The following is a 16,429-nucleotide window of genomic DNA, read 5'->3' as shown; positions in this document are numbered from 1 at the left end:
TCGTAAAAATAATAGGGCTGTCAAACTTGCAATCTCACTTTAACGCGACAAAAAAATAAAAAGTGCCGTTAATGCAGGTTTCTTTTTGACCCTGGGAATCACCTGTTGTCACATGACTTTGACTGCCGACGGTAGAATGATGGAGAGAGGGCCTTTAGCAGACCCCCACCCCTCGCCCCTCGGCTTGAAGCAACGGCCCCGGTGGATGTAGGTGGTATTGCATTTCTTTCTGGAGCAAAGACGAAGATGAATACTTTAACTGATAACCACAATAGGATATTATATATGTTTAAATAATATTAGTCTTGCCTTCAGAATCTTTTGTTAAACACACCCATTATTCTTTTTTTTATCGTGTCATCAAGCCAGACTGCTTTTGTGGGGCACTGAAGGTCCTCAGTGACTATGTTTCACCCCCACTTATATCTGATGAAACGTCTTGCATATAGTTCTGTTAATATGCCCCTTTCAAAGGCAAATGTTCAATAAAATATATTTTAGACACACTTCTCAAGTTTTTTATTTATTACATTATTATCAAGTCTTGTTATATCACGTTATATCCATTAGTAGGTGTTTGGTTTTGTAGGTTGAACACATAAAACACAGGCCACATTTCTACACTGATGTTAAATTGAAGGCAGTGTGAATTTCGTGGCATTTCGTTTGAATATAAAGTTGACAGTAAGCTATGGTAAGTCTGCATTATGGAAGATTCCTGTTACCAAAATAACTATTAAGTTTTTTTGCCTGGCGAGAACAACGACAGAGCTAGGTGTTTAGGTTAACAGTTTATTTAATCCGATACAAGGCGTTGGAAATCATACTTAAATCACGAAGAAAAAAAACATAATATGTGATGAGTTTCATCTACAATAGCCCTATATTTAGCCCAAATAGCCTATTAAAAAAAAAAACTAGTGAAAGGAATACTGTACAGTGACAGCATACATTTCCGTAAAGTTTGCATCATGTCTCTGATGCTTATCGAACTTGTACCATATTCTGGCACTCAGTTCATACACTCGCAACCATATAAGTCTATGCTCTTGACTGTTTGTCGGAAAGTATAACGTGTACAACTAGTTGCAAGCATGCACGAGTCTCGGAGCTAGGAAAAAAGCGAGTTACTAGGTGCGTTCGACTTCATACAGGCTGCTTCAAGTCAGCTGGGCTGCAGGCGGCTACAGGCGACGCCGGAGCTGCATGAAGTCAAACGCACCTACTGTTTAACGCTAGACCAGAATACATTTTTTTGACCGAAAGAGCCGGAACTGGAAAGATGGCGCGGTCCGGTTTCACGCTCTCACTTGCCTCACAGCATCACTGAGCACTTTTCATAGAAATGAATGGGGACGCCATCATGGAAGACAGAAGTAGCTGTGTGTATTAATTAGTGGTGGGCATAGATTTTTTATTTAAATCTAGATTAATCTCACTGTAATCTTGGCGTTAATATAGATTAAAATGGCTAATTTGAATTCCGCCAAAGGCATTCAGAATATGTGTGCTACCCAAATAATGACTAAAAGTAAGTCTTTGAGAATGGGTTTCTCAAGCTAGGTGGCGCATTAGACCAGGGGCTCATGTCCTGTTTCCAAAATGCATCACAAACTGCTTGAGAAAGCTGTTCTACTATGATAATTGGTGATAAAAATTAATTATGTTCAATAAAATGTACTTGTGTTTATTAACTGTTCATTAGATTAGTTAGGTGTCTGATAGAGCTGTGCTGACGGGTTTGCCCCGGTTGCACTCACACAGTAGTTTGACAACGACTCTTCCCCTGCGTTACATCAGTGCTTGACCCGGCATTGTCTGCATTAGCTAAGGGATGCTTTGCGTTTAGGTGGTATTTGAGACTGGAAGAACTCCTACAGTAAACTAATTCTGCACAGCACAATGTGCAAACAAACTTAGTCTTGTCGAGGTTTCCATTGGGAAGCTTCTTATAAAGACATTTTCCCTGAAGCAAACCGGGCAGCTTCATAGCTGCATCCATGTTAGCACGTCACGTTTTGATGTGATAATTTCATACACAAGGCATACACACAGGTTCGAAGACTCGTTCTCGCCCCCTACAGTGCAATTCGGCTAGGAATACATCCGCGCTAAAATATAAAGGTGAAAGTCATCATAGCTTGCGTAGTATAGACCCAGCTCCCAACCCAACTTTGAGAATAGATTAACAGCGATATTTTTTTATTGCCGATAAGAGTCTCACGTTAACGCATAACGTTAACACCGATAACGGCCCACCACTACTACAGCCCAAAGTCTTCGTGATTTCCCCAGCGCCCCATTGCTCCACAATTCCTGAAAATTGGTAAACATATTTCTCATGGGGAACAAAAAAACCTCAAGAACCTATAACGGCCGCCATATTGGATTTTTCTGTACAATAAAGATTAAGGAAACACGTTTTTTCACTACTCCTCCTTCAATTCTGGTCCAATCTTCCCCAGAACTGGCACACATCATCCTAAGAGCAATCTTCACTCAATTCTTCAACCCATTTTTGATGTTAGAAACCGTTTGTCCGGTACAGCCAAATAAAATCTGCAACAAAGCAACCAAACAGGAAATTTGGTCAAATCTCAGCAAATCTTTGAGATATCAACACCAAATTTGGTTTATTGGTGGAAGACACTACAACATGTTACCATGTACAAAGGCAACATCAGCTCAATGGGCTGGGATGGTGACCTGCAAAGTATAAGGTTGTAGGTTCGAATCCAGCCACAATCTTTTGGCCTGTCTTAATTTTGATTATTTGTTTAGTTAAACAGGCATGCGCAATTTCATGCAATTTCACCTTGAAATGTCATCCGTTTCTTAACCTTTGTCCCAAAGCTGACCAAAGCTAATAGTCATATCACGCAGTCGGAGCACAGCTAGATAATCAGCGTCAGCGCCCTTGGGTACCTAGCATGCAGTGAGGTATGTCAAAAAACGCAAAGACTTGTGGAAAATAGTTTGGTTGCAACAGCCATGCGAGGGATTTCAGTTGTTGTAATATAATCTTGTTGGTCACCCTGATTGTGCATGTTGTGTAGTTTAATCGGACCAGAGAGTCGGCTGCTGTAGTATCACAAGTTATTCTCGCGAGCAGCTGAACATGAGCGCTGCCTAGCCCTGTTGCCCACATGACTATTGTTAATTGTGCATTGACTTAGATTCTAGAAAGAGATACTCTGCCCTTTCTAGTCATAAAATCTCAACAGTTGGTGTGTAGCAGAGAGGATCGAGAGACTTGTAACGTTATGCTCATGAGTTCAAATCCCCATTCAGCGTATTGTTGTTGGCCAATCATGAAGTAGTTTTGCTCTCTTGTTGTCCAACTCTCAATCTTCAACAGTGAACATGTTTATAATATTTTGCCATTTTGCGGAGGAACCAGCATCACTGCTTGCAGCTATATTTAGGATTCCTCCGTCAGGAAGAACCCTATTGTAATTGTTGGTATTATTATAAGGGAACCTATTATTTTTGTTAGTATTCTTATTATTAAGGTTCCTCCGGTAGGAGAGAACCTATTGTTATTGTTGGTATTCTTAATATTCTTATTATTAGGTTTCCTTCGGTAGGAGGGAACCCTATTGTTATTGGTGGTATTATTATGGTAGTCCTATGGGAGTCAATGGCAACCCCTAGACCATAACTGTAAAAAGTTGTGAAATTTGGCATGTTGAAACTGCTGCACATTAGTAACTACCATACCAAACATGGGTCACTTTGGACAGAAAGTGGCGCTACAGGCCACACCCCAATTTGACAATTTTCAAAGTGACGCCATTTGCGTCCCATTTGTCCCAAAATTCTGAAATGTTGTATATGACTTATTGCTCATGAGGAACAAAAAAGCCTCAAGAACCTATAACGGCCGCCATCTTGGATTTTTCTGTTTGTCCGGTACAGCCAATCAAAATCTGCAACAAAGCAACCAAACAGGAAGTTTGGTCAAATCTCAGCAAATCTTTAACATATCAACACCAAATTTGGATTACACCAATACCATGTACAAAGGAAACTTCATACCTCCAAAAATTATGGATATAAAGCAAATAGAATTTATGGCTAACGGTAAAATAATGCTTTACACATCCGCCGGCCAAAAACTGATACTCTGATTCAATCACAAGTTCATATGAAGACTCTTGAGAATGTTCAGTACACAAATTTGAGAAAAAGTTGACCGTAAGATGAAAAGTAGATTTTTGTGAATGTTTGAAACATACATGCTTGGCTAATTGCTAGGGAAATTTCCAATTAAATGTCTCCCCTGCTCCTCAGCGTGCGTGCGCTCGATATTCTCACACACTCAGCCTTTCCCTTGACACACGCACGAGTTTGGCGAGACACACACACAACATTTCAGAACAATGGGCCTCATTCACCAATATCTTCCTAAGTTATTTCTTAAATTTGTTCTTAAGAAAGTTCCTAAGAAAGATCTACGTGTGATTCATGAAGTGTTCTTAAACAGCAGAATTGGACGCAGGTGTGTTCTTAGAATGATGAATCCCAATATTTCGTAAGTTGAAAGCTTGTGCCCCGTTGCTCCTATTTAGCATAGGTAGACGCCCCGTTAATTCCCATAAAAGGGCATGATATGGCAGGGCCGTGTGCACACTCAGAGAAATGTCAAAACGACGTGGTTAAGACGGTGGAGGCCTCGACAAAAGACAGAAAAACGTAATACCGTAAAACTTCAAATAATAGCCAAGTCCCAAATAGACGCCTGTCTCTTTTAAACGCCTGGTGTGACAACAGATTTGGGTAAATAAAGGCCGGTCTCAAATAGAGGCCTGGTCTGTTTTTTTTTGTTTTTTTTGTGTCAGGTTGTATTTGATCTTTTAAAACCCGTCAGATCATTTGTTCTATGTTTTGATTTGATTTCACGTGACAAACGCAACCGTTCATATCACTATGGCAACATAACAAACAAAAGGTTAACAAACTTTCTTTTAGTCTTCAGTTGTTCTTAATTCTCTCAATACCACCATGGAGACAAAAAGAAAAAAGTACGATTTGACATTTAAGCTGACAGTTGTCAAATTTGCCGAACAAAATTCTGGAGAAGCAGCGGCAAGACATTTCTCAATTGATCCTAAGAGAGTGCGAGAATGGCGTAAACATAAAGCAGAACTGCAACGTCTCTCCGAGGAAGACGACAAAAGGGACAGACTGCGAGGTGGAGGGAGGAAGAAGGTCAGTGAAGAGCTGGAGGTGAGCGTGTGTGAGTGGATCCACAGCATGCGGGCAAAGTATCTCAGAGTCTCACGTAAAATGATTAGGGCCAAGGCAAAAGAAGTGTATGCAACAGTGAGTGACGGCAGGGATGAGGAGAGATTTACTGCCAGCGCTGGCTGGCTGGACAAATTCCTGAAGCGCAACGACTTTTCAGTCAGAAGACGCACAACTGTAGCCCAGAAAGACGCCAAGCACTTACTGAGAAACTGGTGAATTTTGTAACATATACAACGCGGATTATTAAGTCAAAGAAAATACAGCCGAAAAACATTATAGCCATGGACGAAACAGCGGTGTGGTTTGATATGGTGGGCTCTACAACGGTGGATGCAAGAGGTGCGCGCAGTGTCCCACTGAAAACCACAGGTCATGAGAAGAGCCACTTAACTGTGGTGTTGGCTGCGAAAGCAGACGGGACAAAAATGAAACTTTACATTGTCTTCAAAGGGGGGATCAAGGAGGTGAAAGCAATGCAAAATATCAGTGGGGTGGTGGTGGCCACTTCCAAAAATGGATGGATGAATGAGGAGCTGACTGCAGACTGGCTTCAGTGAGTGGTGGGAAAGCTTAACTTCGCCCCTCGTCTCCTAGCCTGGGATTCATATCGCTGTCATATCAGCGCAGCGACCAAAGCTGAGCTCAAAAGGGGCTACAACATAACCACGGCTGTGATACCCGGTGTCTGTACAAAGTACATACAGGCCCCTGATGTCGTATGGAACCAACCGTTCAAAGCCAGCCTGCACGAGTCATATGACAACTGGATGGCAGGGGATGTGGACAAGGAGTACACAGCTGGAGGAAATATGAGGGCCCCAGCTCGCCGCTTGTTGGTGTCCTGGGTACTTCAAGCGTGGGAAAAGCTAGATATGGAGTAGCTTCTGATGGAAGCGAGGATCACCTTATCCATTGTTTCAAAGAGGGAGAACCATGCGCATCTGGGCGGGAGCTGTTACTGCAAGCAAGGCAGGCAGAGTTAGCGGAGGCTGGAGAGGGAGAAGTGGAGGAGAGCGACGTGGAGGAGGAATTAGCCAATGAACTTGTCATTGAGGATCGTGAGGATGATGATAGTGATGAATAGAGTAATTTTCTATCACATGATTGCAGTTGTTTTACAGGGTAGCGTTCTTTCTTGTTGATGTGTTTCGGGCAACAAGTTCATATATGATGGATTTTAGCGGTAGATATTGTTCTGCCCATTGCTGTCACATCGTTTCTTTTTTATGCTGCCAATACCGGTAATCTAAGACATTTCTTACATTAAATGTTTTTTAAACATACGGTATTCGTTTAGCCGTAATTTATATTGTTCTGCCCATTGCTGTCTCATCGTTTCGTTTTTTTTTTTTTTTTTTTTTATGCTGCCAATAGCCAAAGACAATTCTTACATTAAATGATTTGTTAAACACATTAGAATTAATTATAAATATTAATTAAATACAAATAAATAAATAAAAAATATATATATTGTGGTAACCTCCTATTGTCAATTAAAGGCCTGTCTCTTATAGACGCCTGTCTCAAATACAAGCCGGTGCATTTCAGCGATTTGGGTAAATAGAAGCCCGGGCTATTATTTGAAGTTTTACGGTAATAATTCTGAAGTGGAGGTACAGCTGCAAGAAGTTAGCGTCAAACGACACATCATATTTAATAGCTTCGGCTGTGGATACAAAGCAGTAAATAAAACTGATGCATGGTATGCAATTACTCCTGCAGTAAACGCTGTATCTGGAGAAGTGCGCAGAACTGATGAAGTAAAAAAATAAATGGTTTAACTTTAATCTGAATGCTTAAGCAAAACAGACAGCTTTTTGACTGTTACAAATATCCATGAGGACTGCTAGTAGCCTAAAGCGTTCCAACAGCTAGCCTACTCGTCGCTCTCTGCAATTAAATCGGTATGGTCAAGGAAGATGTGTATACAATAAATACGCCATTGTGTGGTGTAGTCCTAGTGTGCGAAATAAGCCTACTTTGGGTCTATAAATACAGTGATAAGTCACTTATTATTTGATGGCAAAGTTCCCTGTTAACATAATTGATTTGAATCGAAGGCAAAGCAAGGCTAGTTGACAGTTTTTTGAATGACCCATCTCAGAGTAGCTTTATAGATTGTACGATTACCGTATTGAAAAAGAAGAAGACATAACATAATTGCTGCAGTAAAGGCTTCATTTGCAACAGGACAAGAAATATGCAATATAGCTTCCATTGACAGTATTACCCTAACTCTGGCCCTTCTCTGAGCGCCACCACACATTCTAACTCCTCTCCCTCTCCCTTGTCCCACTCCTCTCCCTTGGCCTGGTACTTGTCTTCCTCTCCCTTGTGCAGGCATTACTGTATTCTTACTTTCTTGTGTTGCTCTATATTGTTCTTTCTCCACCCCAGATCAGCCCAAAGATGTTTTCTGTACTGTCTATATACCATATGGTCATGCAATTGAAAGAACACCTGTTGAGTGTTTCCAAGTTGGGAATCAGCTGTGATGTACAGTATTTGCATAACTTCAGCTGTTTCTCAGTAGCAATGGAATAAAATACAGGGGATATATTTCTGTTTCAATTCACAATATAAACAGCTGTTCACTTTGATTTTAGCCAATAATTTAGGTTTTGAACATGATGTTAACCGTTTTGCTGACAGTGTGAAAGCATTGGTAAATTGGGCAGTAAAAATCGATTGTTTTGGTCTTGGTTGAGCTTGTGTGTAAAAGAAGTTCAAGCATTTAAAATTTTACTCTATGCATTTTGTGTCAAAGCAACAACAAATGTGTTAATTGTATAGCCTACACAGATGGATGTTGTGCTCACTGTTTTAAGAGTTTAAGAAACTTGTTAAAGGTATTGAAAAAACTGTCGTAGCGATTGTAAAATACTGTATTTATATAGGCCTAGCGCAATTCAAACACAATGGAAATTCCAAGTGCTTTACAAATGAGCAGAAGTGTAACTGTAGTCTGTATTTATTAAAACAAACAAAAAAATTGTTAAATTATGAAAAGTATTAGTTGGAATTAAAATATTAAATTATAAAGGAGCGAAATATTCAATTTTAAATTAGAATGGACGAAAAAGGTATAACTATTTATTTTGCGCAAACGTCAGCTCTCAATTGTGCGTAAGAGTGCTCTTGGGTGTGCGTAAATTCTGTTTATACCTAAGAACAAATCCCAAATAAGAAAACATTGGTGAATGCCTGAATCTTCGTGAAAACTGCCTAAGTGGGGTTTGAGAACAAATTTGTTTGTAAGAACATTTGGTGAATGAGGCCCAATGTGGGCTGACCAAGCCCCCACTCACTCCTTGATTTTCAGCATAGGCCCTAGAGCAGCGGTATTAAAACTTTTCCCCTGGCGACCCCCCAAAATTCCGTGGTGACGTTTAGCAACCCCCTATTCTAGTGACTAGTGGAAACATGGGGGAAACCGGAATTCTCCTCCCCCAAAAGTAGCTAGCGCTATGGCTGGATACTCCTCTCGATAACTAAAAAACGTTCGAATTTCTTCCACAATCGACCGAATTGGCCAAACAAGGCATGTGCATTTACCTTACAGTGTACATAATCTAGCTAGTTAATGTTGTTTTTCCAAGTTTTCTAGAAATCTGCTCAAATCAAGGCTTAACAGGGCTACTACTACCGTCATAGCTGCCTGTCCTGTCAAACACGTAATTCTTTCCTAAACAACTTGCGTCACTCCCACAAACAAATGCTTCGTAAGTAAAACATTTAGACTTTTAATTGACAATATTGACAACACATATTAAGAAATGTGTCTTTACTCATAACATCGTCTCCGATTTCAATTCAAAGCTGTAAATCTACTGTAGGCAATCTCCCATGGTATCCGCTCTGGCTCCGTCTTGGAAAACAAGGGCTGCCGTTGCTGACGATACATTTATTTCCCCCTCCCAGTAACCCCTTAACCAATGATATGTGCTTTGAGCTCAAGTTGTCATGAGTATCTGGCAGTTTTCAGAAATAAAATCAGTGATTGGACGGCAAAGATATTAAGGCAGGAAACATGCAAATTTTATTTCCCATAATTGAATTGTCAGGCAGGAATCATCTCGTCTCTCAACATTTTTTGGGTCGCGACCCCCACTTTGAGAACCGCTGCCCTAGAGGACCTTGGTGTAATTGCATTTCAGATTTTGTATGCAATGGTAAAAAGTTCTCAAAAACATTGATAGTATAGGCCAAGAGTAACTACCAAACCACACATTGCCCAACATTACCCGTAGGTGACGCTACAGGCCACGCCCTGACGCAAAAAGATCAGCCATTTATCCAATTGTCTTGAAATGTTGTGTACATTTATGAAATACATGTATGTATCATGTCATTTTTATAATGGTTTGCAATGTTGAGGAGGAACCCACCATTGCTGCTTGCAGCTATATTTAGGGTTCCTCCGGGAACCTATTGTTAGTATTCTTATTATTATTAGGGTTATTCCGGTAGGAGGGAACCTATTGTTTTTGTTAGTATTCTTCTTATTAGAGTTTCTCCATCAGGTGGAACCCTATTGTAATTGTTGGTATTATTAGGGTTCGTCCGGTAGGAGGGAACCTATTGTTATTGTTGGTATTCTCATTATTATTTTTCTTCTCCTTGCGCCCCAATATCTCAAAAAGTCCCTGGTCAAATTTTCTAATTTGGCACATTGATACTACATCCAAGTGGGTAAGCCCACACCAAATATGGGCCACATCGGACCATTGGGGGCGCCACAGGCCACGCCCAAAAGTCACATTTTCAAAGTGATGGCATTTACACCCCATTGCTCCAATTCTTCTGAAACTTGGTGTACATGCCTCATTTCTGATGAGGAACAAAAAAGCTTCAAGGACCCATAAGGTCCGCCATGATGGATTTTCCTATACAGTGATAATTTTGGAAAACCTTCAAAATTCCTCTTCTCTTGAACCAAAAGGTCTAATTGACTTGACATTTTTGTACAGATATGCATCATTGCCATAGTTCCTTAAGGCAATTGATTCAAATACAAAATGGCAAACCTAATAGGCTTTAAGGTGACATGCCTCTGAAGTAGCATGCAAAGTTTCTCCTTGATATGTCAAAATATGACTGAATTACAACTGTTTGAACTTGGACCAAATCTGACAATGCTCGCCATTGGAGAAACAGCTTATTTTATTATCCAGTTATTGAACATAAGGTAATCCATGCCTGGGAATGGCTCAGTTGGCTGAGATATTGTGCTGGTAAGCAAAGGGTTGTAGGTTCAAAACCAGTCAGAGGCATAGTTTTAATTTTTTTATTCTGACAAAACGGTTTCTAGTCTTCCGATAAATCCTCCGGTTGTAAAACATAGCAATGAGTGTTTATTTGAGCCCATAACAACACTCCGATCATCTGTTTAGCGAGACTGTGTAAACCACTGCAAAACAAGACAGGTTTACAACAGTAGCTAGCTACTTGGAGTCTATGCATGGTAGTGTCAGATTCACAACCGAGTTAGCTTTAATGAAGTATATTGATTGTTCAGCTGGATTCCTTGCCTGTTGCGGAAATTCATTCCCGAACAAATCGCCACTGATGCTAGGCATGATTTGAAATTCCCTTCCATGACAAGTTATGGCACCCCAAACAACCTTTTTAAAGCAAGCTATTCTTTACAGCAGCAAGTAAGCTATTCTTTACAGCAGCAACCCAGTCATCCCGCAGTCCCGTTTTTATGTCCCATAAATAAAACTAAATTACAGCTGTTTGAACTTTAACCAAATCTGACAATGCTTGCCATTGTGAAACAAACTGAACAATCAAATGTCTAGTGTATTCACAAGTATCTTAATGGCTTAGTAGGATGAGATGCAGTGCTGATGGGTGAAGGGTGGTGGGTTCTAATCCAGTCAGAGGTATTGATATATTTTTTTTAATGACAGAAATTACATTTTCAAGTCTTCTGGTTAATCCCAGTGTAACTATCTATTATGTAAATTGTACAACATTTTACCACCAGGAATCCACCATTGCTGCTTGCAGCTATATTTATGTATTGTAACTGTATATATATATTCCCCTACTCTGCTGCCAGTGTTGATTGCTCACACATCTGCCGAGCAACTCGCAGGTTGGTTGGGTGTCCAGCTTATAGTAACTCATAAAGGTTAAGTAATATTATTACAAATGTAGATGCCTTTTTAGAGGTTTATATTGGCTGTTAGGTATTGTTAGGTACTTGTTTAGAGTATTTCAGGGCAAAAGGTAAACATTTGCCTTCTGCTCCACAGCATCTTGACTTGTGGCAGGAGGTTACTGGGCCTGTGGCCGTCCACACCAGGAAGTGGGAACGCCCGTTCCAGCTCGCCCAACTTCAGCCAGCCGGACAGCGTCATCCTGCAAGTAAGGAATACACAGCAGACATATGCATGTATGCATAAAATACACACATATACAAAAATAGACACAAATACACACGCATATTTGCACAGATATACACACACAGATACACACAATGCACATACAGATACACACACGGATACACACAGATACAGCACCAAACACCCATCAATTAACACATCAGTTTTATCTTTCATCTATCTCTTCAGCTGGTAAGAATGGCGTTGGAATGGATATAGTATGGACTTTCTATGAAAGATTCAGGTGTCTTTATGACCAGGCTAGAGTGATGACTCGGGTTTGGTTTTCACAGGTGCCTGTAAGGCATCTGTGTGTGATTGACCCAGGTGTCCCATTTGTTATACCCAGGTACACAGTGAGTTCATAGGAGGAACGACCATGTAGTGTAAACACAGATGGAGAAGTTCACACACACACCAAGACACACATAAACACATACATTCACAAACACACATACACAGACACACATTGTCTCAGTAATACCAAACTTTGACAGCCTCTGCTTCCAGACCACTGGATCCTACTAGCACCCTTGGTTTTAGTGCACTGGCCTGTGTATGAGTTTGTGTGTGCTGGTTTGTTATCTCATTAGCCACTTAATTACTATTTGCACATAGAGGGAATAGGGTATTGTGCACATACACGCACACACTTCTCTCGCACACACACTTCCCTCATCCGGTATGAACCACTTCTGGGGCCCAATGTACATCTGCCCTTAATTAACCTACATCGAGCCCCTTCATAAACATTCCCGTGCTCACGCTCACTCACAAACAATCATGCACTCGCACACAAACTTACACACACACCATAAAACCTCTTACTCTTCCTGGCCTCGTTTTTTGCATTACCCTTTCTTTAATCTCTCTCTGCTAGGCAGGAATATCATCTCCTTTGGCATTTCATTTGATTTTCTTTTTCACATATCTCTCCATTTCAACCCTCCTCCTCCCTCTCCCCCCTCTTTATTTCTCCTTTTCTCTCTGTCTCTCCTCTTTTTCGCATCAAGCACATGTACAGGATATGTCTCACAGCTGGATACCAGCTGGATGTGTTTGGGTGTGTTTTGGTGTGTGTGTGTGAATGCGGGCGGGTGAGCGTATGTTTGGGTGTGTGTCTGTGTGTGCATATGTGTTTAGGTGTATGTATGTTTGTGCTTGCGTTTGCGGGGGGGGGGGGGGGGGGGGATAGATAGACCCTGACTGTACCCTTTTCTCTGGTGGAGTCAACAAACCAGCAGACTAAACACGACCTCCCCCCCCCCACCCCCACCTCTCGCCAACAAGGTGGATTTTCCTACCTCAGCCTTCGAGGTGCGCTTCAGCACCCCCCCACCCGCTGACTTCTGTCCCCAGTATGAGTTCTCTCGTCTGGACACCATCAGCCAGATCCAGCTGCAGAACGTGCTTCACAAGAAGTCCCTCTTCTGGTGAGTGCCTGTCTGTATTTCTGTCTATCTGTCTGCCTTTCTAGCTGTCTGACTGTATGTCTGTCTATCTGTCTGACTTTCTAGCTGTCTGACTGACTTATCAGCCTCTCTGTCCGCCTGTCTGTCTTCCTGTCTCTCTGTCTGTCTGTCCCCTGGGGTTTAGGATAAGGCTGGTACTACCTCAGTGCTCAGCTCCGCGTTCATTATTCATTATTAAAATGCATTTACATTTATTATTTGTACATTTAGCAGACGCTCTTATCCAGAGCGACTTACTGTAAGTACAGAGACATTCACCTCGAGGCAAGTAGGGTGAAGTGCCTTGCCCAAGGACACAACATAATTTTGCACGGCCGGGAATTGAACCGGCAACCTTCGGATAACCAGCCCAATTCCCTAACCGCTCAGCCATCTGACTCCCATTTATGTTGCATGTCTTTATTTCTTATATTTATATCTATTTTGGTGAGGGATGTTTCAGCAGAACGACGGAAAGAAGACAGCGTGTGCGTGTGTCTGCATGGGTTTATTTGTATATACTGCATAGTGATCAAATTTGTGGCACACACACAAACACAGTTTCCTGGAATTATATATAGGGCACAGTGCCCGCGATGATGTCGGTGACACACACAGATTTCTGGAATTATAGATAGTGCAGTGCCCATGATGCAGCTGGTGAGGACATTTCTTCTCAGTTGTTTTGGTACCAATATTTGTCAGATCACAATTGAAATTCTATGTCATCTCTCAAGTACTTGTTCAACCTTCACATCTATTCTAATCAAATTGCCAATGCTGTGGTATCCTACATTCATAAAAATGATTATGTAGCCTTGTCTGCTGTTTCCTATGTAAAAAATTGCTTTATTGATCAAAATTTACTATATTGGTTAAATTGCCTTACCAGCACAAACATTTAGTTCATAACAAAAGTCATTACATGCTCAATGGTTGAGCCAGTTGTCATAATGATAGGCCTAATTCGCCATACAGCACTTATACATTTGCAATGTGCTCCAGGGCTGCCAACTTTTCCCAAAACCTTGGCGTGAGATTTGGTGCAAGGGGTGAGCTTTTGTGGTGCATTGTGGGTAGCGACGCAACGCGATCCAAATGATTCGAGTTGAGATTTTCTCAACTTTATGCAAATGAGGAGCAATTTTTGTTAGCAATGGCCAATCGGAGTGTTTTCTAAACATTTCTAGCTTTCAGTTTTTAAAATGGAGGAGAAACTAATTGCCTGTGTGGCTGCATATCCAGTCCTGTACGATACGTCTCTGTATTTGTACAAATACATTAATAAAAAGAATGAGGCCCGGCGCAGGGTTGCCAACGTTGTCGGTGCTTTTTTTGTACTCAAATTCAGTCTTTTGTCACATTACGTAACTTCATTCTGTGGTAACTAGCTTTCTAGCCCGGCTGGAACTCTCTAGTCGTATCAACAGATTAGCAGAGTCTTTGAGTAATATAATAAAACGTTTTTACACATGTCAACGTGTATGTCTATTAAACAGTTTTTTATTTATTTATACAAGTTGTATTTTGATTGATGTTGCGAGTACGTCAACCCAAGTCTGCACACTTGGCCATGACAACTACAACAGTGACTTTAGAGAACTACAGTACAATTCTACATTCATCTCCACTGCAGCGACGCAAATCGCTTGCCATCCTACAGTTCACCTCATTCGGGGGCGTATCAGACAGATTCAAGTAGAATTGTAGTTCTCTCAAGTTACTGTTACAGTTGTCATGGCAAAGTGTGCAGACTTGGGTTTACGTACTCGCAACATCAGTCAAAATACAACTTGTATACAAAATACAAAACTGTTTAATAGACATACACGTTGTGTAAAAATGTTTTATTATATTACTCAAAGTCTCTAATCTGTCAATATGACTACTGTAGGGAGTCCCAGCCAGTTACGTTAAGTTACGTAGCTAATGTGACAAGACTGAATTTGAAAGTATTTGAAACTGAAAACTAGAAATGTTTACCATGGTTGAAAAACAAGAAACCAATCCGATTGGCCATTGCTAGCGAAAATCGCTCCTCATTTGCATAAAGTTGAGAAAATCTCAACTCGAATCGCTTGGATCACATTGCGTTGCTACCCACAATGCACCATGCAAGCGATTTGCCTGGCATCATAGAAAATTCATGGAAAACCTGTTGTCGCTCGCATTGCGTCGCTGCAGTGGACACGCACTGTTACAGTTAGAAGAATTCCAATTTCATTCAGTCATGTGATGTCACAAGTGTTGAATATATCTACACAGTCTTCAGAGCTTTACAGTTCTGTAAATATCCTTATGGAGTCCAAATATTCATTGACTTCACTCTCAAACACAGGAAAGAAAGTTTTCGAGCCCCTGAACTTACATTTATGGATGTGATATTTACCTAGCTCTTAAACTCCTGCACGCTTGCAACTACCTTTACACGTCATACTTTGCGACAACCAGTCGCGAGCATAGACTTAAGGCCGCAATATGCTTCTCCGACTCCGTTTACGGATGGGCGTGCCAACGGATACGAACGGATACACTTTGTTTATGGTTCTCTGTAGGCTGTGGGTGCTGAAAACAATTCACCGCCAGAAGAGGAGGTGGCGCAACAGTTTTTTGTCGAAGATGACCTTAGAAACAAATTACAAATGAGCCGTTTCATCAATAAAATAAGCACATTTTTAGCAACTACAATGCCCATTTCTCGTTTAATTCAGATGCTGATTTACATGTTTAGCTGAAATATGAATTGTAAAAACTTACAGCAATGGCGGTCAAAGGATTCTGTTCGTCTTATTGGTCACAGCAACCCCGCCACTGACTTACGCGGTTCTTAATACGGACCAATCACAGCCAAGGGGGTATCCGTAACTATCCAAAATTATGGGGATAGTTAGAAAATTCAGGAGGTGCACGTCAAGCTCTCCGGGGCTCTCCAAGGGCTCTCGGAGAGCTCGGAGAGGGTGTTCCACGTAAAGGAGGGCGTTCCCATATGTCAGTTTTTTGGAAAACGGAGACGCATATATCGGCCTTTAAGGCCGCTAGCGTGTGAACTGGAGCTAAAGCATTGCAGAAAACTGGCAGAATGTGGTACAATTACGATCAGTTTTTTGTCTAAGACGACCTTAGAGAAACTGTCTTTGTGTGGAAGTCGTCGTCGAGTGTTTATTTACCGAGGTTATCGAGAAGTCGGAGCAAATTGACAAATTAGCTTTCAAATCTGAAATATGAATTGTAAACTTACAGCAATGGCGGTCAAAGGATTCTGTTCGTCCTGTTTATCACGGCAACCCCACCCCTGACGCAAGCGGTTCTAAATACTGACCAATCACAGCCAAAGGG

At 41.2% G+C, this 16,429-nt stretch overlaps 1 protein-coding gene across 1 annotated transcript in view; it reads left to right on the top strand.

The window, feature by feature from the left end:
* pik3c2b (phosphatidylinositol-4-phosphate 3-kinase, catalytic subunit type 2 beta) overlaps nucleotides 1–16,429 on the top strand; it is a 102,414-nt gene that overhangs the window by 53,882 nt on the left and 32,103 nt on the right. The window contains 2 exon segments of the mRNA XM_084704004.1: nucleotides 11,514–11,625; nucleotides 12,933–13,075. Of these exon segments, the coding sequence (XP_084560130.1) occupies nucleotides 11,514–11,625; nucleotides 12,933–13,075 (255 nt within the window).

This window comes from Hypomesus nipponensis, chromosome 9 (genome assembly GCF_054491055.1).
Source record: "Hypomesus nipponensis isolate SF chromosome 9, ASM5449105v1, whole genome shotgun sequence".
Lineage (NCBI taxonomy): Eukaryota > Metazoa > Chordata > Actinopteri > Osmeriformes > Osmeridae > Hypomesus > Hypomesus nipponensis.
This window is presented reverse-complemented; position numbering and strand designations above follow the sequence as displayed.